General features: G+C 33.6%; 1 protein-coding gene across 1 annotated transcript in view; it reads left to right on the top strand.

The window, feature by feature from the left end:
- Positions 1-26,581, top strand: part of SOS2 (SOS Ras/Rho guanine nucleotide exchange factor 2) — an 81,372-nt gene that overhangs the window by 20,821 nt on the left and 33,970 nt on the right. The window contains exons 4-8 of the mRNA XM_019725650.2: positions 513-677; positions 8,340-8,543; positions 11,174-11,317; positions 13,970-14,080; positions 18,666-18,764. Coding sequence (XP_019581209.1) covers positions 513-677; positions 8,340-8,543; positions 11,174-11,317; positions 13,970-14,080; positions 18,666-18,764 — 723 coding nt within the window. The remainder of the gene's footprint in view (positions 1-512; positions 678-8,339; positions 8,544-11,173; positions 11,318-13,969; positions 14,081-18,665; positions 18,765-26,581) is intronic.

Genomic DNA, 26,581 nt, shown 5'->3' on the forward strand with positions numbered 1-26,581 from the left:
TTTTATATACATTGGAAAATAGACTACAGAATATTATTTAGCCTATAGAAAATACTTGGTGTACATGGATTTGAATATCCTTTGGTAGCAATTTCAAGACCCCCCACCCCACCCTGATCACATATCCTCTCAATAGAAACCATTGTAATTTGAGGGTATTGGTTAAAGCAAGGTCCTTGAAGATGGTGATACTTGTCAAATGGGTTTGGATAATGTATTGATTACGAGGCTTTAATTGAAGTCCAGACCAAGATTTCTACTCGTATATTAGAATTAACTATCTCTTCTTATTTGATACTAAAGGCAGATTTGTTAGGTTAGATACCTCTTTTAAAAAAGCCCCTGATACTGGGACCAACAACTCATTTTATATCCTGTGATACCAGTAAATTTAGACACTTGGTTTATAGAAAATTCTTTACAAGTAAGAATGTTAAATGAAATTTTTAAGTGTTTAATTGGTACTTATAGAGCCATTTTTTAGAATTAAATTGTTTATTTTTTTCCCACAGGAAGTTTTAGGGTACAAAGTGGACTACCATGTGTCCTTATATATTGTGGCTGTCCTAGAGTATATCTCAGCTGATATTTTGAAATTGGCTGGTAATTATGTTTTCAATATTCGACATTATGAAATATCTCAACAGGACATTAAAGTGTCAATGTGTGCAGATAAGGTAAGTGTTAAAAGGTATTTAAACTTAACTTGAATAGTAGTGACTGTATGCGTATGTGTCTTCTACCTCCCTCTTTTTAAATACATCATTATATTAGTAACTTATAATTCCTGGATTTGAAAGACAGAAAAATGCTGGCTTTACAGACGGTGATATTTCCAGATTTTTTCAGCATGTGATAGGATGGGAATCTCTTTTCTCCATCAAGAATCTTTTACATCCAAAGCCTTCAACCAGTTTAAGAAAAGCACTTTGAGTTTTATATTTTTAGAAAGAAACTGTATACAGAATATTTAGATGCTTTCAAGTATTTGTAGTAATTTTGAAAAACATACTTTGGTTTCATAGAGTAGTTTAATGGGACACAGGTAGAGAGAAAAAGACATTGCAATGCCAAAGTTACTTTATCCTGATAATTTTTTTGGCCTACTTCTTCCTTTCTGGCTATAAGCTACTGAGGAAAGAAATTGAGTACTTTTTTTCTCTCCTCCTTTTCTTCCCTTTCTACGTCTGTTCCTTTTTAAATCAGTATTTTTGAGTACCTTTTATGGGCCAGTCAGTAATCCCTGTTAGAAAGAATTTATTTTAGTGGGAAATAAAAATATTGTAAACAAATAAGTAGCACAATGCAATTAAAACTATTAAACAAGTCAGCACTACGGTGGAGAAAGTGATCAACTCTGGTGTAGGGGATACGAGGAGTATTTCAGAAAGAAGATGCCTCAACTAGATCTCTAAGGGTGAAGGACCCCCAGGACCTGGCATGTGCCAGTGGTTCTCTACTTTGACTGCATGCCAGGAAGCTTTGAAAGAACACTAACACCTGCGTTTCACCCCCAGAGATTCTCATTTACTTGGCCTGGGTGGGGCGTCCACGCCTCAGTCTTTTCAAATTTCAGGTGATTCTGATGAGCAGTTATGATTGATAGCCACTGTGGTATGCTATAGTCTCAAAAATGGTTTTTCATTTAAAATTCATAGTAACAGAATTCCTTCTTGTTTCTATTTTGACTTCTAAAGTTACGATTACATGGTTTTTTTTCATAGTTTGTGTTTATCTCAGACTTCTAGTAAAATTGCCTGTTCTCAGACCACTTGAGAGTAAGTTGCCAACATAGTTTAATGTCCTACAAATGAAAACATTCTCCCTACATAACCACAGTATGACAATCAAAAATCCAGGAAATTTACGTTGATATATTATACCATCTAATCCTACACCCCATTCAAATTTTGCCAGTTGTCCCAATGATGTCCTTTATAACAAAATGATCCAGTCCAGAACCATGTATTGCATTTAGTAGTCATGAATCTTTTTCTTCAGACTAAAACAGTTCCTCACTTTCCTTAACTTTTATGACCTTGACACTTTTAAGTATTACACCAATTATTGTTTAAAATGCCCTTTACTTTAGGTTTTTTCTGGTGTTTTCTCTTGATTAGATTCAGGGTATGGATCTGGCAAGAATATCACAGAAGTGATGCTGTGTTCTTCTCATTGCATTTTCTCACATAGCACACAATTTCGATGTGTCCCATTACTGGTGATATTTACTTTGATCACTTAATTAAGGGGTTGCCTGACAGGTTTCCTACTTTGAAGTACTCTTTCCCCATTTGTAATTACAAATATTTTGTGGAATACTTTGAGACTGTGTAAATATTTCATTTCTTATCACACTTTAAATTTATTCATTTGTTTATTTTAATATAGGCTCTTGGTCTTATTTTATTCAATGGGTCATAATCCATTACTTTGTTATTTACTGTGATACTCAAATTGCACCAGTTTTGGAGGGTGAGAGCCCCTTTAAGTTGGCTTCTCTGTCCCTGTCATTCTTTGAACACTTTCTTTTAACACAAGATATTCTAGGTTCAACTTGTTTTTACCTGCTACTCAAGCCTGGACTTAGTTGTTTTCTTAAAAATCCTGGTTGCTTTTAGTGGAGAATGGTATTTAGAAACCAAGATCTGAGTGCTAGGTGAGCTTATTGCTATTTGAGTGTCACTGGTCTGGTCTTTTAGATGCTAAAGTTAGGGGATATAGATATAGATACATGTATTGATATAGATATTTGTGAGTGTGTGTGTATCATATATATATATATATGATACACATACACACACACACATTCATCTAAATTTAATTCTTATTTTTATGAGATCTCACAGAATCTCTCCAAACCAAATCCATTATCACAGGTTCATTTAACTCCCCCTTTTCATATTTGTATCCCTTCTCTGATAGTAAGAAACTTGGCTCCCATTTTTCTTAATATATTTTCTTACTTGATCAGTTCTCCTATGTATCTAATCTCCCAGCAGACCTCTCTTCCCCTACTGGTGTAGGGACCCTCCTTAACTCTATTTTAGCTTAGAAACCACTCCTCCCCTTTGTATGCACTCTGTTCTCCAGCTCAAGATCTGACAATCCCATGTTGGCCTGCTGCTGTTGACCACCTCCGCCACCCTTCACTGAGAGCTGCCCTGTCATATGTATAGTCTCTTACCCCAGTTGATCTCTAATCTAACATCCTGTGTCAGGTTGTGTCCCTCACTACAAATACCCTCCTTACTGTCTTCAGAATCTGTCACCCTGAGATGGGCCACCCAGTTTTTCCCCACCCTCACCCTGCAGGGATTCCTACCTTATTTGCTGCCCCTGCTTCTCCCATCCATTAGCCTTGGACATAATTTTTGAGTAACTGTGGAGAGGAGAGACTTCGTACCATATTTGAGGTGCACTTTTTCCGTGATTCTTTTTAAAGGCAAAAGCAATTCTAAACAATTATACAGTTTCAAAATTACAAGAGACCAAATCATCACAACCAATTGACAAAGCATCACATAGCGTGTTTGGGCTAAGGAACTCGTTTCTTACAAAAATGTTCATCCATTTTTATAAAATTCTAATTAGGTGAAATGTGTTTCTCATACAAAATTAAAGTTGACTTCTCTATTAATTTTCATTCATTAATTCTAATTCTGTCTTCTGAATTACATTAAATAAGATCAAACTGCTTTTCAGAATAAGTTATTCAGTTATTTGAAGCAGTTTTTATGCACTAAATCTACCTTTTGAGACTTTAAGAAACAGTTTTCATGTAATATGATTTTCTGATCTCCCTGTTGTATTGCTCTTAGCCTTTGATTTCTGAAACTAAGACAATCTAGATTTGGTCTGACTAACACAGATTACAGTGAAATGCCTTCCTTCTTTATGTTATTCTTTTATAATTTCAGCATTAATGTTTTTGACACCTATTTCACTCTGCTTACTTATTGAGTTTGCAGAGGTATAAACTCCCTAGGACTTTTCACATGAGGTACTATTATGTTATGTCTTTGATTTCTTACAACTTGTGGTCTTTGACTTCTTACAACTCGCTGTTGATTTTTTTATGTAAGTTTCAAGTCAAATTTGTCCCCAGAACATTTCATACTGTTACTGAGACTATGCTCCAGCATACCAAGATATTATAAAAATCTAATTTTGTCATTCAGCATTTTCGATATCCTACCCAGCTTTTTGAAACGTATGCAAATCTGAGAAACTTAGTTTTAGTTGGAATTATTTATTAAAAATATTGGAAAAAACAGTATATAAGAAATGAGATTTCTCACGTTATTAGAGGCATCCTTCTAGAAATAAATTACCACTTTTTTTTTTCCATTATGATCTTCTAGTCAGCTACTGTTTCACCTCTTGTCTAAGTTACCAGTCAACAATCTTTATCTATAAAGGACCAGAGGGCAAATATTTTAGGCTTTATGGGCCATACAGTCTCTCTTGCAACTACTCATCTTTGTTTTTATAACAGGAAGGAGGCCATAAACGAATGAGTGTGGGCTGTGTTCTAGTAAAACTGTTGCAGTGAGCATGATATAGCCCATGGGCTATAGTTTGCCTGTCCTTTTCTACCTTGATTCCAAGTTTGTCTCAAGAGACTGTCATATGCTTAGCTTAAAATTAGGATTGTTTGTGGGTCTAGTCGTGTGAGTGGAATAATGAGAATAGTGTGCCAGGGTGTGATCTTAGTAAATTTAAACTTTCTAGTGATCTCCATTTGAAGAGCTCACGAACCATCTGTTTAATAAACTATTTGACTAAATGATTTCTAGGGATCTATATAATTTGCTAGTAAAGGTCATTTAATTTGCCAGCTAGGGAACTTTGGAATCAACCTTTTTTCTTTACATTTAAAAATAAAAGCAACATTTGACTATGTGAGGTATTCTGTCACATCAAAGATTGCTGAGAATACTTAAGACGATCACAGGAAAGAATTGTGTAGCTCAACCCTTACTATACTTGTCACTATTAAGGAAAATTGTATTCAGAGTGGAAAAATAGAACATATGTGCTTAAGAGGAAAATTAATGTATAAGAAAGGCAATAGAATAAGAGCACAGAGCTGCTCTGAAGTTTACTTCTCTAAGCCTAGATGTAATAAGAGTTGAGTTCTGTGTTTTTTAACGCGTGGTAATATTACTCCATGTGTTCCAATAACTGGCTGTACTTCTTTATTGTCCGTCTTATGAACATGACCAAAAATGCTTTTTATTGTCCTAACATTTTTTTTCTGATCCTTAATTCATTTGGGCCATAGCTTTTTTTACACAAGTCTAATAGTTTACAAACATATGTAATACATGTGGGGGTTTTTCCCCAGCAATTTATCTTTTGTGCATTTACTGTGTGTCAGATGCTGTGGATTTTAAGATGAGATCATGGTTTTAATCCTTAGAAATTTCAATACAAGTTAAGCACTTATATAGAAAAGAGAGAAGATTGCTAATAGAGGACTGAAGCCAGTGGGAAAGACTGAGAGGAGAGTCAGGGAGAGTGAGAAAAGCTATACAAAGAAAATGACATTTGAGCTAAGTGATGAAAATGGTAGGTGTCTGTCATATAAATAAATGTGCTATTAAAGGAAAACATTCTAGGTAGAGACGAATACAAGGAACTGACCAGATTTAAGAGATATTTCTGAATTAAAGTTAATAGGATTTGGGGATTGATTTGATGTAAAAGGAGAAGTGGTAAGTCTAGAGTAATGACAGGTTTTCTAGTTATGATGACCAAGTAGGTGATGTTATTATTAGTGATTCTGAGGTGGAGTATACATGTATAGGTTTGGTCAGACAGGAAGATAACTAGCAAGCCTTTCATAACACTTGTCAAGAGTTAAGAGAGATGCTGAGTCTAGACGTAAACATTTAAGGAGTCATTATCATCTACTTAGTAATTGGAAAGCATCTAAGAAGATGAGCTCACTTAGGAGAAAGTACAGCAGATGTGTCAGACTGGTGGCCTGCTAGTGAACAGGGTTCCAGGTTTGTTTCTTAAAATTTTGAGGGGCGGCTGGATGGCTCAGTTGGTTAGAACGCCACAAGCTCTTACCAGCAAGTTTGCTGGTTCAATTCCTACATGGGATGATGGGCTGTGCCCCCTGCTGCTAAGAGAGCTGTGCCCTCCACAACTAGACTGAAAGACAACGACTTGACTTGGAGCTGATGTGCCCTAGAAAAAACACACTGTTCCCCAATATTCCCCAATAAAAAGTTAAAAAAAAAAATAAAAACAATGTAATTCTATTTAAAAAATTTTTTTCTTAGTTATTTGCCATCTATATTTACAAACCTGAAAATTTTATATAAAAATCTAAATCTCATGCTTTTTTGAAAAAAAAAGAAAACAAAAAACCTGACCAAATAGCTGGCATTTAACAGTGCCCTTCCTATACAGATGCACGCACCTTCCATTTTGCCACACCCCCTCACTACTTCTTATTTATTACGATGTTACTACCTGCCTGACCCTTGTAGCATTTACATTCAGGACTTTGGTGTTGCGGGACCAACAGGTCCAAAAACGGAACCCTGCAGCTGTGGTGCAGAAGCTGGGGTGGTTGAAAAGGAGGCCCCACTGACAAGGATATATCAGAAGCCAGAGGAAAAAAGTTTTGTTGTCAGCTGTGTCAGTAACTACAGAAAACAAGTCAGAAGATGCCAGGAAATCATTAGCGAACAGTTTGAATAGAGTAATGGGCTTGAGAAGTGAATGAGAGTAAGTTCAAGAAAGCAAGTATGGACTACTTTAAAACTGTCTGATAGGAAAGATAGATCTAGTCTATGTCATGTCTTTCATTCTTTTGCATGTATGGTTAAAATCAGATTTCATCAGCTAATTCCCTGTGCAGCCCCAGAGGTTTGTTTAGAGATCTGAATTGCTAAGAACTGGGGCTGACGATGTTCAGTGGCAAGAAAGTGAGTTGTATGGAGGGGCAGTGAGGAGGAGGGTGATTTCAGAGTGTCACAGGTGAGGCTAGGGACATGGATTAGCATTAGATTGTGAACGGCCTTTATCCTTACAAAGTTAGCATTTTATGCTAAAGGCAAGGAAATCCAGTATCATTTTTATGTATGGTATGACACACATTTGGTTTTAGGAACAAATTTTTGGAAATGGGACTCGGAAGACCAGTGGCAGTGAGATTATATTGCAGAACTTGAGTATCCTTTTAAGAGATGGTGATTGCTTAATAGTCTAATCTAAAGCATGAAATGGGATGGAAAAAAACTGACCACATTTAAGAAATAGTTCTGAGTTAGATTCAACAGGATCAGGAGGGTAGGGTCCCTGTTTATTTGGTTCATTGCTATATTTTACCAATATCTGGCACAGTTTCTGGTGATCAGTAGATCAGAACAATTTCAGAATGAATGAATAAATTAATATCTCTGTATGTTGTCAGAATTTCCTCTCATCCCTTTGAAGTTGTTTTACTTTTTGGAGCTTCCTTTTTGGGATTATGCCTTTTTTCCTGAACTCTAAGAAAGTAGTTTTCAGTCAGTCTTGAATATATAATTAAGTAGGTCCAATTTTTCTTTATTAACTATTTTTAATTCTAAAAAGTATGGTCACCTATTTCTTATGGCTTTTGATTGACAGCTAGTTCTTGTGGGTTGGTTGACATAAATCCACAGTAGCAATCTTTACTATTCTCCGAAAGGGGAAATTGTTGCTTTAGCAATTTAAGCATCTGTGGGATGCTTGGTTTTAACAAATGAATTTAATAACAGTAGTTGATATAGTAAATATGAATCAAACTATCACACTTTTAATCTATTGTGTGCCACTACCACAGTACCATTTCATTTTTCCTCTTTTGAACTCTACCCAAGTACATACAACCATCCTTATAGTATATAGGAAAAGCAACTACCATTTAGAGTGCCTTCTATTTGCCAGACATAGTAGTATGCATTTTATATACATTACCTCATTTAATTCTTTCATCTTTTGTATATAAGGAATCTGACTTTTAAAAGAAACGTCTGTAATCACAGATGAGTAAGTGGCTGTACTAGTATTTTGGCTCGGATTGTTCTCCAAAGTTATGCTCTTTTTTGCTATTAAATATGTATGTGTATGTATCACACACACGTATATATTTCACTATTAGGTTTATCTTATTTCCAGAAATATTTGGATTTCCCCTTCAACTTTTCAATTTCTCTTATTTTGAATTTTTTCATGTATGTATTAGCCTATAATACACACAACTCTCATTATTTAGTGTTTTAATTGCAAGTACTTTGAAGTGGTTTTATAAAAGTAAGGAAAATAAGTTTATGCATTATTGATTTATTTCTCAGGTTTTGATGGACATGTTTGATCAGGATGACATAGGTTTGATTTCTCTCTGTGAAGATGAACCTAGTTCTTCAGGTGAATTAAACTATTATGACCTTGTCAGAACTGAAATTGCAGAAGAAAGACAGTATCTGCGGGAACTAAATATGATTATAAAAGTGTTTCGAGAAGCCTTTCTTTCTGACAAAAAGCTGTTTAAACCTTCCGTAAGTACCTATTTGAGTTTGAAATTCTGTCTGTCCCAAAAGTCAAACAGCAGCTTAAAACCATAAATAGTAACTATATGCAAAACAAAAATATTCTTTTATGTATTATTTGTGGGTTTTTAAAATATGTGAATGTTTATACTAATGTAAAAGTATGGTGACAATGAAAATTAGACACAAAATGAGAAACGGGCATTATACTGGAATGAAATCTTTTTGTGCTATGCAGTATTTAAGATTTGTAATCATTCATTTGAAGACGGTGAAAAAGATGTATGGTCTAGAAAAAAACATGCTTTCCCTGTCTTTTTGTAGGTACCTTAAGACAATAGTTTAAAATTTTAACAGTGGGTGGAACTTTTTAAGAATGAAAGTTTATGCAGAATGTCACGTAAACAAAGGCAGAGCTTCTCTATTGGAAAGACTGGGTGGGAGTGGGGTGAGTAGGATGGGGATCCAGAGAACTTTGTCCATCTTTTTCTTTCGTGGCTTCTAAAATCAACTCTAAAGAATCCGATAGACAAATACTCTTTTTTAAAAAAAGATTTTTCTCTGTATACTAACAATGAAATATCAGAATAAGAAATGAAGGAAACAATTCCATTTGCAATTGCAGCAAAAAGGATAAAATACCTAGGAATAAACTTAAAGGAAAGAAGGCCAAAACTACACCAAAAACTACAATACCTTGTTGAAAGAAATTGAAGACAACACAAAGAAATGGAGAGAGATTCCATGTTCATGGATTGGAAGAATCAGCGTAAATTTACCTAAAGCAATATATATATTTAGTGCAATCCCCATCAAAATCCCAGTGGCATTTTTCAAAGAAATGGAAAACCATCAAATTTGTATGGAACCATGAAAGACCCTGAATAACCAAAGCAATCTTGAGGGGAAAAAAAAAAGCCACTCCCTGACTTCAAATTATACTACAAAGCTCACTCAGACCAATGGAAGAATTGAGAGCCCAGAAATAAACCCACAGTTAAACGGGTAACTAATTTTTAGTATATGTGCTGCCGAAGTGAGCACGGGTAACTAATTTTTGACAAAGGAGCCAAAAACACAATGCAGAAAGGAAAGCCTCTTCATAAATGGTGTTGGGAAAATTGGAAAGCCACATGCAAAAGAATGAAGCTAGACTGCTGTTTTGACACCATACACGAAAATTAACTCAAAATTGATTAAAGTCTTAAACATAAGACGTGAAACAAAATACATAGAAGAAAACATAGGTACTAAACTTACAGACCTTGGTCTCAGAGGGGCTTTTGTGAACTTGACCCCAAAGGTAAAAATAAATGAATGGGACTACATCAAACTAAAAAATTTCTGCACAACAAAAGAAATCATAAAACAAAAAGGAAACACATCAAATGGGAGAAGATAATTGCAAATGATACCTCCGATAAGGGGCCAATAACCAAAATATATAAAAGAATTCATATAACTCAACAAGAACAAAAACACAGTCCAATTTAAAAATGGGCAGAGGACCTGAATAGACACTTTTCCCAAGAAGACATACAAACGGCCAACAGATATTTGAAAAAATGCTCAACTTCACTAGCTATTAATACAAGGGAAATGCAAATCAAAACCACAATGAGATACTACCTCACACCTGTTAGAATGGCTATTGTCAATAAGACAAGAAATAACAAGTGTTGGAAAGGATGTAGAGAAAAAGGAACCCTCATACACTGCTGGTGGGAATAAAAATTCATACAGCCACTATAGAAAACGGTATGGAGTTTCCTCAAAAAATTAATAGAGCCACCATACGACCCAGCAATGCTGCTTCTGGATATCTACCTGAAAAAGAAACATTTATTTGTAAAGATATATGTACCCTTATGTTCACTGGAACCTTCTTCATGGTAGCCAAGACATGGAAACAATCTTAAGTATCCTTCAATGGTTGCTTGAATAAAGATGATGTGGTACATATATACAATGAAATATTCCTCAACCATGAAAAAGAATGAAATCTTACTATTTGTAACAATATGGATGAACCTAGAGGGTAATAGCTAAGTGAAATAAGTCAGACAGAGAAAGACAAATATCATATGATTTTGCATGTATGTGGAATCCAAAAGACAAATAAAACAGAAACTCATAGATGCAAAGAACAAATTGATGGTTGCCAAATGGGAGGGGAGTGGGGAATGGGTGAAAAATGTGAAAGGGATTAAGAAGTACAAATTGCCAGTTATAAAAATAGTCATGGGGATGTAAAATACAGCTTAGGAAATAGTCAATAATATTGTAATAACTGTATGGTGTCAGATGGGTACTAGAATTATTAGGATGTGCACTTTGTAAGGTATGTAAATGTCTAATTGCTGTGTTGTGCACCTGAAACTAATAATAATGTATGTCAACAGTAATTGAAAAATAAATTTAAAATATCTAGAATCTATGTTTTCCAGTAAATGTACTGTGTATTATCCAACAGGTTTATTCCTCTTCCTTATTTGTGATTGACTTTTGCTATGTTTTGGAATATATGTTTTGGAATATAGTAGTATGTGATTGGGTGAAACACATTATTTATATATATTTAGTAACTTTTAAACAAAATTCTCAACCTCACGTCTTAACCTTTCTTTTTCTTTTTTCAGGACATAGAAAAGATTTTCAGTAACATTTCAGATATACATGAGTTGACTGTAAAACTTTTAGGTTTGATTGAAGACACAGTTGAAATGACTGATGAAAGTAGTCCTCATCCCTTAGCTGGCAGCTGTTTTGAAGACTTGGCAGAAGTAAGTTTACAAAACTACTTTACATTCTCATTTAAATATTAAATGAGGTAGTAAGAAATTTAGTAATATATTCTTTGTGAAAATTAGAAGACACCGCTGGCTAGTATAAAAAAATACTTAAGATTCAACCAATAGCCAACTAAAATTACATTGTATTTATAAATAATGACACTTGATAGTGTATTTATAATAATATTTAAGTGAAAGTTGATAAAATAGTACATTTTAAGATATTTTTTTAAATGGCGAGTGCATTTAAGGTGAAAGAAATGTTATCGATCATGTTGTTTAGCTTTTGTGGATTTTAATCTTAATTTCCAAAAATTGAAAAGGAACTTTATATTTTAATTTTGTTTCCATAGTGAAAATCATTTTGTTGTCTTAAATGATTATAAAAGTAATACAGCTCGTTGTAAAAGTATTCACAAAGAGAGGCAAATATAAATGAAAAGAAAATCACTCATTTTCCAATACCCAGAGATGTTATCCTTATAATATTTACTTATTGTTAGTTATTTTCTACACATACATGCAAAACCCTATGTGTACTTATAAAAATAAGATCTTACTCTTTTATTATCTGCTTTTTCTCAGTAAGTATATAACGAACATTTTCCATGTTAATAAATATACTTCAATACAATTTTTAAAGTCTGAATAGTACCATATTATGGAAACACTGTAACATATTTTAACTGTCTACTGTTGCTAAGCATGTAGGTTGTTTCCCTTTTGGTTGTTGTAAATAATATTGCAACAAACATATTCATACTATGCCTTCATAGCCTAGTAATTATTTTAGGATATATTCCTAGAGAGGAATTATAGTACTAAAGACTAGGTAGGTTTTTAGAGCTTTGAAACATTTTGCCAAATTTACTTTCAAATAACTTCTATATGCTGGCCTTCTTTTTTTGCAACACCTTCACTAACTCTGGGTATTATCCCATTAATTTTTGCCAGTCTACTAGGAAAAAAAAACCCCAGTATTTCTTTGTTCTTTAATTTTCCTTTTTTAAAATTAAACAAATGATGTTGAACATCTTTTCACTCATTGGCCATTTTTATTTATTTGGAAAACAGGGCTTTAAAAGTGCTTTCTTTAGATGTCATGTAAATTTCCTGATTTTATAATCTCTCTATATATTTTTCTGAAACTATGCATCACTTTTATTACATCTATTTTGTAGACAATGAAACTGATAGTATAGATATATTCAGTTACTGATGCCTAACCAAAATATTCAGCTTTGATTCTTATTAGAAAATTTTTATATTGTGATATCTTGGCATGTTAATTTGTAGTTTGGTTGCCTGCTGTACTCTTAAAGATATCACGGTTCAGAAGCAATGTATTTTCTAATTTTTGTTTTTTGTTGTGGTAAAATATATATAACAAAATTGCCATTTTAAATATTTTTAAGTATACATTTCAGTGGCATTAATTAAATCCACAATATTATACAATCATTACCACTATCTATTTCCAAAACTTTTCCATCACCCCAAACAGAAACTTTACTGATTAAGAAACAGCTCACTACTGTTCCCTCCCTCCAACCCCGATAACCTCTAATCTACTTTGTCTCTATGAATTTGCGATACTAGATATTTGATGTAAGTAGAATCAAACAATATTTATTCTTTTGTGACTGCTTATTTTACTTAGCATGGTTTTAAGGTCTGTCCATGTCCTAGCGCGTGTCAGAACTCCATCCCTTCTATGGTTGAGAATAGTTCATTGTATGTATATATCGCTTTTAGTTTATCCAGTTATTTGTTGATAGACACTAGTGTTTTTTCCACCTTTTGGCTGTTGTGAATAATGCTGCAGGAACATTGGCATACACGTATCTGTTTGAGTCCATTTTCAGTTATTTTGGGTACATACCTAAGGAGTGAAATTGCTGGTTCATATGGTAATTCTTTGTTTAGCTTTTTGAAGAACTGTCAAACTGTTTTCCACAGAGGCTATACCGTTTTACACTACCACTTGCAGTGGACAAGGGTTTCAATTTCTCTGCATCCTCGCCAATATTTGTTATTTCTGAAAAACATACTATATTTTTAAAATACAAAAATGAAACAAATTTCTGGGTTCTAACTAATCATTGGGGATATTGATTATTTCCAAATAATAGGAATTTAAATATAAACATTGGACAAAAATTGGGCAGTTTCTGCTTTGAGTACATTAGTCTTTGCTTTTCCTAATTTTGAAAAGTGTCAAGTGGATAAAACAGTGGTATCACTTTTTGCCTCCTTAGAAAGTATCCTAAGTGTAAACTTAATTTCAACCTAGATAAGCCTAATTGAAATTTGAAAACCCAACTTTCTCTTACTAATGAATACACTTTTCCTTTATTGGGGATAAATGTACATAAGCATTTTAATAGTCTGATACTTGTTACCACAAAATCAGTTTTAAGACCAGTAGCTTCTTGTCATCTATAGTTCAAGGTCATTACTTACATTTAAAAATTTTTCCAGTTACAGCCATCGTTATTGTTTGTCCCTGAAAAGTAGAGAGCAGAAAGTTCTGAAACCTAGTTTAGGACTTGAATAAAAAATTGCCATTAAGTAATCTGTTCCATTATTAGTAGAAAAGATATACTTTTAAACCTAACACATTTTCTTGTTTTACAAAAATAGGAGCAAGCGTTTGATCCTTATGAAACCTTATCGCAGGACATTCTTTCACCAAAATTTAATGACCATTTCAATAAGTTGATGGCCAGACCTGCCGTGGCTCTACACTTTCAGGTAAACTTAAATTGAATGTTGTTATTATTTTTTTATATATAAAGCAACTAAAGAAATATTTCACCATCTTATCCTCCAAATATTTATAATTCTAGAATCCTTTCAGAAAGTAACTGAGGAAATATTTCACCAGTCATTCGAAATCTGTTATAAGCCTATTTTAGATTGAAAAAACTAATCTGTTCTCAATGTAGAAATCTTTTATAGAATACCATCACAAATACTGATTGACCAGAAAAATCTGTCACATTTTACATCTGGGATATAGAGATGAATATGGAGAGCTATTTTAGGTTCTTATTCCCAACAAGATAGAACTGAAATCATAAAGAGTGGAAACTATCCTTCTGTATACTCATACTGATTTCTCTGTCAGGCCTATATTTTAAAGGAGATAAATATATTAATAGGAAGTATGCAAGTTAAGTGTTCAGTAATGCAGTAAGATAAAATGGAATTGGAGAGAGACAGATGAAATTTATATTTTTACTTTTTCAACACTAAACAAGGGTTACATTGGTATCGATGATTCTTGACTACATACTTATTGCTGTAGAAATTTCCTAAATCTAGACCAGCTCTTCTCCCTTAGCATATGAATATGGTCAAGTCTTTATTGTCTTAAAACAAGCAAATAAAGCTTTCATCACGTCCCTTTTTTCCCCCATTTGTAGTCTTCATATTACTTTTTACAATTCTTCATTATACTGCTAACATCTGTGTCCTAATCAGGATATAACACTAAAAATTGCCCTGATAATGAACTTAACCACCAAATCCAGTGGACATTTTTGATTCCTTATTTATGTCTGTAGTATTAATTTGTTAGTCTCCCTGTCCTTTTGGCTCCCATGATGCTTTAATTTTTATCTTCTCTCATTTCTTCTTCTCAGTCTCTTTAATTGCAGGTATCATTCAATTTCTACTATTAGCCCCTGATTCTCTGTCCCTCTAATGCTCTTCTTGAGTGACTTTTGCTTTAGTTGCTGCCTATATGCTGATGACTTCCTATTTGTATTTTCAAGCCCTAACTCTCTTTTGAGCACTGTGTGTGTGTGTGTGTGTGTGTGTGTGTGTGTGTACACTTTCATATAACTACCTGCCTTTTGAAGTAACTAACTTCTTAGATATCCCACAGGCGTTTGAAATATGTATGTTCAAAACTGAGCTTACCATCTTTTCCGTGCCTTCTTTACTGTGTTCCCATTATTATCTTCTTCTATTCCTACTCAGAAACTTGCCAATTTGGAATAAAAATTACACTTAACTTCTCAAGATTTACTTCAACAAAGGAGTACTTTTTTTTTCTTTTTTAATTGGGGAACAGTGTGTTTCTCCAGGGCCCATCAGCTCCAAGTCATTGTCCTTCAATCTAGTTATGGAGGGCACAGCTCAGCTCCAAGTCCAGTCGCTGTTTTCAATCTTTAGTTGCAGGGGGTGCAGCCCACCATCCCATGCAGGAATTGAACCAACAACCTTGTTTTTGAGAGCTCAGGCTCTAACCAACTGAGCCATCCGCCACCTCTCCAGAAGCTCAGTGGCAGCTTGTTGTCTTCAGTGTAGTTGCAGGGAGCGCAGCTCACTGGCACATGTGGGAATCGAACCGGCAACCCTATTGTTCAGAGCTCGCACTCTAACCAACTAAGCCATCCAGCCTACCCGAAGGAGTACTTTTTTAAGTTAAATCTTGTATATAGACATACACCATACAGTAAACAATGTTAAATTGGACAACCTGCCTATAATATCTTTGCATACTCATTAAAAGCACTCACAACGTTTCTTGTTTCATTTCTATTTTATTAGTAATTCTGACTGTGGGATTTGAATGTTTAGGGTTCAATTATGTAAGCTATTGAAAGTTAGATAAAGCCCCTTTTCATAGGCCAAACACACTTGTATTAACTTGAAAAAGCTGAAGTAATGGTTCATTTAGAAAAGTAATAAAACTTCTTAAGTTGTGTATAGCACATTTTAAGAATATGAGCTCTGGCCCAATTAATAGTTGTTGAATCTATTGAACAAATTATAATTTAACTTCAATTAACAATATATAAGAATTATGGGAATATTTTACCTATGAGGATATATTTTAAAAGCAGCATATTAGATTATTTCTTCATATTATATATTGCTGTTGTTATTAATCTGATAAGAAATAACAATTTAAATAAGTCAACCTTAATTACATTTAAAATCATGAGTGACTTTTAACTCTCTTGCAAATTTTAGAAAAGCATCTATTCTACAGACTATTAGTTTTCAAAACTGGGACATATGTAACCTTAGCTGTACACTTTCAGGTAATATAAAGGTACAGATAACTTTAAGGGAATCAGTTTCTAGTCTGCCAGCTACCTTGTTTGTGTTTTTGCATTCTCTTTTCCAATTTCTCTCACATATTATCTATCGCCATGTGGAATTTCCCATTATGCATTGATCCAAAGTGTAAAAACTTCCAGGGCACCAGTCAGGGGAAAAAAAATATATTGCTCCCGAAATAGAGTTGTGAATGGGTTTCCTGGACCCAATTCCAACATAGGGAGGGAGTTCTTCTTACCCCGCAACAAATTCTGAGACACCAGCAAGAATTCAACTCAATTCTGACATTGTGTACCCAGAGATAGAATCAGATTCTACAGGTTAAGGGTTCAGTCCTACCATACTGTGCTCCCTGCTGGGGGGCCACCACGTCTTGCACACATGCACCCGTGCGTCCTCTCTCTCTCTCTCTCTCTCTCTCTCTCTCTCTCTCTCCCCCCCTCCCCCTCTCCCTCCCTCCCTCCCTCCCTCCCTCCCTCTCTCTCACTCTCTTACTCTCTTACTCTCTTACTTCAGAGGCCAACCACAAGCCCAGGCTCTTATCTGGCCAACTAGGTATAGATTGGAGGTTCCAATGACTCTCTGCTTGGGTTCATTTTGCTAAAAAGGCTCACAGAACTCAGAGAAACATTTTACTTACTAGATTACTGATTTATTATAAAAGTAGACAGAGGAGGGTGCCAAAAACATGTATACACATTTTAAGAAAGAAACACTGTATTAAAATTGTAATACTCAATGTATACCGATAACAAAAGATGAATACAAATCACGTTTGACTTCTGCAATTACAAGAGGTGCTCAAAGTGGTTACCATCAGCGTCCAGACACTTCTGATTATGGCAAACTACTGCTTGAGCAACAGTTGACCAAAGTGTCTACCTGTATATACTTTTTTGGCATTCTGGTATTAAAGGAAAAGGATATTAAAGGATATGAATCAACAGCCAGATGAAGAGTCACATAGAGTGAAATCTCAAACAAAAGAGCTTATGTCTTCATGGAGCTTGGGGCCCCAGCTTGGTGGCACATGGAAGCATTCTGGTTCTCCAACTTGGAAGCTCTCCGAAAAGGCAAAGGGCTGTCTTTCTGGGTATTTATGGGGGTTTCATTATATAATCATGGTTGACTAAGTCGTTGGCCACTGACAATTGAGCTCGGTCTCCAACCCCTCTCACGTCCCCAGAAGTCAGGCAGTGGGACTGAAAATTCCAAACTTCTAATCACAGGGGTTGATTCTCCTGGAAACTAGCCCCCATCCGTGGGTGGGGTAAAAAAGTAATCTCATTAACATAACAAAAGACACTTTACCACTCTCAAAACTTAGGAAATTCCAAGAGTTTGTGGGAGCTGTGAGTCACAACTGTGATAAAGATCAAATAGCTTACAAATCACAATATAGCAAGTTCATTGACTGCAAAGCAAAAGTATTCCAAGAGAACTCTTGATTGTTAAAAACTCTTGGTAGCTGAAATGGCAGGTGCTCTCTACCTGTGTCTTATCATATCTAAGAATTAAGATGTGAGATGGTTGTAACAAAGGTAAATACTAATTTTTTAGAAAAGTACTGTATTATTCATTGGACATTGGGATAAAGGTGAGGGAGACTTGAAAAATAAAGTTCTCATACCTGGGTGTATTATTTTAGGTTCTTACGAATGCTTTCTATATTTAAGATTGTGACATCAACATGTATATTTGAATTTAAGAATGAAATCAGATTTTTTGCAGAAATTAAGTCTGATCTGTTTATTTTGACAATGAAGATTGGCTTTGTCAATGTCTGTATGACAGACATTTTTCATACGTGAGCTAAATCTGAAACTTATTTAATCATTGTTTGGTTAAATATATTTAAATCATATCCACAGTATACATACAGCATCCCCCAAAATACATTCTTTGCAACTACTTAAAATTAAAACATTCCAAGTGGTGGCATAAAAATGTGCAAGAAGGTACATAGCTTTTCAAAATTCCTTTAAAGTATGTAGAACCTAAAACTTGAAGAAAAGCTGAGGGGACTATTGTAAAAGTTATTTTAGCCATATAAGAGATGAAGAAATGTATGTAGTTATCTAATAACTTAAAGGAATAAAAGGAGAAAAAATACTTGATAGCACTTCCATTTTAATATAGAATGTTTTCCATTATAGTTTTGATAAGTCCGTATCTTGTATTTTTAAAAGCTATTTCTGTTAGACACTGCTGTTATATATCCTTGATATCAGAGATACAATATTACATCTTTTTTGCTTTGCAGTCCATTGCTGATGGTTTTAAAGAGGCAGTTCGTTATGTCCTTCCACGCCTTATGCTGGTGCCAGTGTATCATTGTTGGCACTATTTTGAATTATTAAAGGTAAGGTGAACCAAAAAGCTTTTTGAACCAAAAGTACTTGGCATTTATCAGGCTTAAAAACTTGTGTTTGATATGATCATATTATTTTTTAATATTTTATTCGTAAAAATAAAATAAATGTCTACCTTCTTTCCACGGACCATGGAGAAAAGCCTACCTTTTTTACTTAACTTCATATTATTTCCAAGTGGTAGATAGAGACAGGAAAATGTATCTTTATCTGTCATTTCATAATATATAATCTCAAAGTACTAACATTATGAAAAGTTAAATTTTTAAAATTCGTGTTTGGAGACACACAGAAACAGTGTTTTAACTCTTATTTTAAATGAGTGATCAATAACTTTTATGTATAAATTTCCATCTTGTTTTAACTTATTAAGAAAAGCACTTTTAAAATTGACGTGTTTTTCCATGCAGTATAGTATTGTTCCTCTCTTAGTTAGGACCCAAGCAACATATTTTTTTAAAATTATGATAAAACTTGAACTCTTTTCAAAGATCAGTAAACATAAAAATATATGCCTAAAGGTTCTAATATATAGTATAAACTTTATTATGATATATTACATACTTAGAGAAATGTATGTAATAGACCATAATAGAAACATAAATGTGTTATATAATAAATAAATATAATGTGTAAACACACCAGAGGTAGTAAACCACTACCCTGACATTAATGGCGGTTACTTCCTTGCTTTTTTTTCTAGTTTAACCACCTAGGTATATCATTAAACTACATATATAGCCCATTTCTGAGCTTTATATAAATGAGATCAAATTGTATATATTTTGTGTCTTGTATCTTCTGTTAATGTTATATTTGTAAGATTCATTGATGATGTTGTATGTTCCAGTTTAATTTTCTTCCTGTTTGAATAAACCATGATTTATTTATTCTTTCTGGTCGAACAGTGTTGTGCTATTACTAATAACACTTGGTGTGGACATTCTTGTACATATCTCTTGGTACACACGTGCATACATTTTATTTCTCTAGAGTATATACTCAGGGATGGAACTGCTTGGTCATAAGATGCGCATATTTTCAAATTTAATAGACAATGCCAAGCAGTTTTCCAAAGTGGGTTGTACAGTTTACATTCCTACCAGAATGGATGAGATGTCACTCTTTATGTATATTTTCATATTTTTAAATTTAAATTTCTGTCATCTGGTGTATTTGTAATCGTCTCTGGTGGTTTTAATCTGTATTTCCTTGATTATTAATGATCATGGGTATATGTTCGTTGGCTTTTGGGATAACCTTTTGTGGAGTTACTTAAGTCTTTTGCCATTTTAAATATCATCTGTGGTTTGTCTTTGCATTCCATATTTCTGTTCTTGTTGCTGTGCATTAATTAAACCTGAGTATATTGCATATTTACTCTAAGGATTATAGTTGCACTGATGAGATATAGGTTATTTCTCTTTATTATTAATTCTTTGAAGCCTTAAAGCACTACTACCTAGTTACAAAAGAGTATCTGCTGCCTTTGGACAGGTATCAGAATTCGTTGAGTATTTCTTTTTCTACTTGAGGTTCCATATGCACTTTCCTTTGATCTTTAAGATACCAAATGGGCATATGGAGAGATGGAGATTTTCTGGGGACCATCCGTTCTCATTTCTCTACATCATAGCTACTGATCTTCATTGACTCCAGCTAACATCTGAGGACTTTTGCCTAATTTCAGATTATTCCCCTTTTCTATTGTTATTTCAACATACCTTGCTCAGTACAATTTTCTTTCCCAACTTTTTTATTGCTTTTTGTAAGCAAGGCCTTTCTGCTTGAATATTTTGTACCTCTCCTTTAGGATACCAGGTTGTTGATTTAGACAACCTGTTCAGACTTTATCTAACTCATTAATAATAATAATGAAATAAAAGCCAGAATAACTCCGTATTTTGTAGGCATCTAGGCAAGGTATTTATTTGATGATTTCTAATAAATACCTACCTCAAGAATTCTTTTTGTGGAGTCATATTACACATAGTGTGTGATGCTGGAGCTCACTAGCTTTTGTGCACAAATAGATGAGCAACTTGATTTTGTGTATCTCCATAGAGACTTAATGGATCGATAAAGAATTTATAAGGAGGATTGTAGACTTCATATGAATAATCCATTGGCAGCCCCTTGAATATTTGGATTCCTAAATTTTTTTAGATAATGTTCATGTCTAATTGGAAGTCCTGTCATTAATCTTATAGTTGTCTTCGAATGTTTGCCAACATTTAAAAATCCCAGTTTGACTATAATTGAAGATTATGTTTACCTCTGTCTGGATGATTGGTTTTTTAAATCCCCAAGGTCTGCGTTTCAGATCAGGACATTAACTATGATGGCTTGACTTATCCTGAGGCCAGAGTTCCTTTTGCCACCAGTTAATCACTGTACTCTAAGTGCTTTTAGCCATTGTGATTGGGATTAGTAGTTGTTCAATTAATTAAAATGAAGCAAAGAATCATAAAAAGAAATCTTACATTTCATTTTAATAAGCATACACACAAAACCTCTACAAATGAACACTTACATGTATTTATATTCTAATCTGTTGATTTAGGGTAAAACCTTTTCTTTAAATATGAATCTTTCTGGCTTAAGTCACAAAAATTATCTTCTATGATTTATATTTTCCATTTCTTTCAGGTGGTATATGAACTTGAAGGTGTTTGTAAAACAATCTGAGGCAGAAACCTAGGTTTTTACAATTTTTCCAAATCTTTTACAGTGATCTTCCCTATACCTTTTTAAAGGGACTTGCCTTTAAAATTATTAGATTGAGTTTTCATATTAATATCTTTTTTATACTTTTATTTCTTTAATTTATGTGTAATTTACATAATTACAGCATAAGCACAACTGGCATAAACTACTGATTCTTGGTAAACATATGATTCAATTAGTGGGATTCGAAGGGCCTAGATATTCTAGAAAGGGCCCACTTTATTTATAGCATTTATTTTCCTATGGGAATCACCCTGTGTGTTATATAGTGGGAATGATCCATAGTAAGAAATACATTTAGCATCATGACTGTACACACACACACACACACACACACACACACACACACACACACAGTTCCATGAAATGTTGCTTCTTAGCATTTCATGCAGTACACTGTTATATTCCATTTCTTTTTTTAAAAAAAGATTGTGATCTAATGGACATGTAGTTTGAAAACACTAATAAGTGTTAATTCGAAATACATGGCTTAGCACATGGGCAGATGAAAAATGACTTTATGTCTGTTCTGATTGTGATACTGTTGGTTTTTAAAAGCATTTTATTTATTTTTAGTTGTGGTAAAAATATATAATATGAAATTTGCCTTCTTAACCATTTTAAGTGTACAGTTCAGTTGTGTTAAGTACTCGTATATTGTTATGTAACCAGTGTCATTGGACACTTGGGTTGCTTCTACTTTTTTGCTATTATAAATAATGCTGCTATGAATGTGGGTGTGCAAATATCTCCTTGACACTCTATTGTCAGTTCATTTGAATATATACCCAGAAATGAAATTACTGGATCATATGGTAATTCTACTGTTAATTTTTTGAGGAGACACTACTGTGTTTCATAGCAGCCACACCATTTTCATCCCCACCAACAGTGTACAACGGTGCCAGTTTCTCCATATCATTGCCAACACTCGTTATTTCTGTTTTTGATAGTAGCTATCTAATGGATGTGAGGTGGTATCTCATTGTGGTTTGGATTTTCATTTCCCTAATAATTAGTGATGGTGAACATCTTTTCATGTTCTTGTTGTTATTTGTATATCTTCTTTGGAGAAATGTCTATTCAAGTCTTTTGTCCATTTTATATTTGGGTTGTTTGTATTTTTGTTATTAATACCTTATCAAATATATCATTTGCAAGTATTTCTCCCATTCTGTAGATTGCCTTTTTGGGCACTTAATTGATGATACTGTTTGCTTTCAAGTACTCATCCAAAAGAAATTTCATGTTATGCTCACTTTGGGGTGAGAACCATAAGAGAGAAGGCTAGACCAGTGTCACTTAAGGCTGTCACATTCCTTTGGAAATAGAAAACAAAATTCTGGAGCAGTTTTAATTTTATTGAAGTATCTGCTTCAACTATATACCAAAGGGAGATTTATTTGTGGACATAGCATTTATGATATTATTTGAGTTTCACTTCCCAGAATCAGAATTTATGATAAACAGATAGAGAAACAACTATGTTAGGAAATGATAGGCTATCATATATAGTTTACTTGAAATTATTTTACAGTACCTTGTTGGATTATTCTTATTCATAGCAGGACTGTAAAGTCCATTTTATAGGTAATATGTTTCTTTTTTCTTTTCAAATTTAAATCCTTTGGGGGTTAATCACTAACTGCTTTCATTTTCTGTTTTTTTCCTCATAAATTTTAGATTTCTTTCGTAACATATATTTCAGTCCTTATGTAAGGGGAGAAGGAAAAAAATCATTTCATTATTTATAATAACTTTATAATGTACTTCTTCTAGTCTAAGAAGAAAAATGTATGTTTATCCTTCTGTTATTAAGAGCATACCTAGTCTTTCACTTCAGAATTGTTTTATTTAAAGCCAAGTAACGTTCTTTTACTCTCTAACTCTCTGGTCATTCCCTGTAAATTTAGTAATGGAAAGAATAAAAATTCTCCTCTCAAGAGAACTTTATCTTAAATTACGTTAAATCTTAATAGGAAGTGGTAGGTTTTAATGAGTTGAATTTCCCACCATATTACAAAAATTCTATTTTTATGAAACTAGAGAGTTTATTGTTACCAAAATGGAATTGATGATATACATTATTTCACATCTAAACTGAACTCCCAGTATAATGAATTGTAGACAAGTTCATAATTTATTAAAATTTCCCTTGCTTTAGGCACATGTAGTGTAGATAATAGCATTTTATAGGAATTCAAGAGAAGCATGGCAAGTATTTCAGTGAAGGCTTATAGAGTTAAGACAAAACTTACATGAAGTGTAAAATCTTGGACAAGGGCACACTTACAGACAGTTAATGAGAATAATGATTATCAGGTAAGTAAAGAATATATTCTTTAGTCAATTTCGTAAGATATTACACATTAATGAGAGATCACTACCACTTTATTACTTAGTTTGCATATTGCAAGCGTATTTATTCTCTTTTACCTCTTTTCTAAAGCACACTTCTTTATATTTCTTAAACTGTAATTATCCAGTTTATTTTTAACATGGGATCCCTTTCAACTCATGGTCACCAGACTTAGACATAAACCAGTACTTTGCATAATTGTACCTGGTGTCATTGTAGACAGGCAGTGTAGTAGTGTGGGAAAAAGTATGGACCCTGGAGTCAGAGTTCCAGGTTTGAATACAAACTTTCCCACTCATCTTGGGTGGATTACTCAATCTCTCTGTGCCTCAGTTTCTTTGTCTGTAATGTGTGTAATTATAGTACCTATCTTACAGAGTTGTAACAAAGATTAAGCGAATGCATAAAGAATAAGAGTTCAGAATAAGAATAAGATGCACAGAATAAGAGTTCAATAAATGTTTGTTATTTGTCTAAACAATTAACAAAATTGTAAGTATTTGTATAGTAGCCACTCATCTAATTACCTTATTGTGAGCCTACCATTTGCAGGTGCTATACTAAAAATGAATAAAACATATCCCCGTATTTAAAGAGTTCATGGTTTAGTGAAGAGGTTGAACAGCAAATAATTGCAATGTAAGTGCCTAGTATAAGTAGTAATATGGGATCACTGAAGCAGGAGTAACTAACTCTGTCTAGGGAAGTTAGAAAAATTCATATGGGCGTTAGCTAGATAGGGGTTTATCCTACTATTCTGGTGTATGTGTGTGTTATTTATTATGAAAGACAAATGGTGAGGAACTATTCAGATTCAAAGAGACAATAGAAACATGTCCCCTAAGTGCAACATTGGATACTGTATTGGAAGGGAAATTGCCCTAAAGGACATGATTAGGATATTGACAAAATTGGATATGCACTGTAAATTAGGTCATAGAACTTTACCAATGTTAAATATCCAGAAGTTGATCACTATAGTGTGAAAGAATATCTTTGTTCTAAGACTTACTGCTGAAATATTAAAGGAGTAAATGGGAATGATACTGTTTGAGAGTAATTGATGATACATTTGAGTTTTCCTCATATTCCAAAAACAATCTCAGAACCATTTAGCAATGGTTTCTCTTCCTCAGCAAGGAACTGAAAGGATAGTATTACAAACTACTCTTAGATAGTTCAGGGGGGAAAATGGTGCACATACACTTACACACAAAATGATGCAATGTTAAAAATTGGTGACTCAGAGTATCAGGAATTATTTGTATTATTTTTACAGCTTTTCTATAAATTTGATACTATTTCAAAAGGAAAATTTAAGAGGTCGGGGAAAGGGAAGAGCTTCATAGGGAGGCGGCATTTCAACTGTATCACAGGGGCTAAATTCACCAGGTGGATAAGAAGCGGTAGAAAGCCATAGGGGTGTGAAAGAGCATGAGTAATTTGCAAGTAGTTCAGTGTGGTAATTTCTGTCAGTGTAAATGCTTAGAATATATTCTTTCTAAATGTCTGTAGGGAATTAGCTTGGATATTCATTAATCTGATGTTTATTCTTCTGAAAATTCAACAAATATTTAGCAAATTATTGGACTAAGGTTATACCAAACAGAGCCATTGTTTTATATACTGATATCACCAGAAAATCTTACGCTTTAAATAGCTTGAAGTTTTATTTCTTTGATGGCCTGTAATTATTACATGGATATTTAAAAATGACATGGCCATTTATATGGAGGAGTTTGAGCATCCTGAAGACCGACTAGATAGAATTTAGTATCCTCATACACCTAAGTTGAAAAATAGTTCTGATTTTGGTAGAATATCATTATTAGTGATAATTTGGAAATTTGAATCAATAAAAGCAGTAAGAACAAAAAACCTGTAATTAAGTATTTTATATCAAGAATACCCATATTTACTAAGGAAATTGAGTGGAGCTGAGAAGAATCTTTGTATAAGAAACCTTTAAAATTGCATAAGTGATTTGGTAGTGATTTTCACCTTTAGAAGTCAGAATGAATGATCAACTACTGATCCTTTTTTAAACTTCCAGTATTTTGTATTTTTTTCCTTCATCCTTTCAATTTTTCATTTCTTAACCTTGAGATTAAGGTTTTCTAATGATAGTCACTTAAATTATTTATATTGCAAATCTTTTGATTTGATTGAAAGTATCTTGGAAAATATCAGATGGCTCTGTGCTCCATATAGAGAATAATTTCTAGAATATAGAAATGAGAGGTAATGGACCTAGTATTCAAACAATATCCATTCAGTTTCTTGAGGAGGAAGGGGAGCCATTGCTGAATGGTTTTCCAGTTGTTCTTGGAATAGAAAGAGAATTTGTCACAAAATTTCTTGTAAGGTACCGTGTTTCCCCAAAAATAAGACCTAGCTGGACAATCAGCTCTAATGCGTCTTTTGGAGCAAAAATTAATATAAGACCCGGTCTTATTTTACTGTAAGACCCAGTCATATATACTATACTATGTTATAATAAATACCGGGTCTTATATAAGACCGGCTCTTATATTAATTTTTGCTCCAAAAGACGCATTAGAGCTGATTGTCTGGCTAGGTCTTATTTTCAGGGAAACACAGTAGTTTAAGATCATGAAATATATTTAAATTTTTAAAATTTGTTTGAAAGAAGTGATTATAATTTTTCTATATTCTTGCATAAATATATCCCTGTAATCTCTCTCTCTATATATATATAAT

This window comes from Rhinolophus sinicus, linkage group LG03 (genome assembly GCF_036562045.2).
Source record: "Rhinolophus sinicus isolate RSC01 linkage group LG03, ASM3656204v1, whole genome shotgun sequence".
Taxonomy (NCBI): Eukaryota; Metazoa; Chordata; class Mammalia; order Chiroptera; family Rhinolophidae; genus Rhinolophus; species Rhinolophus sinicus.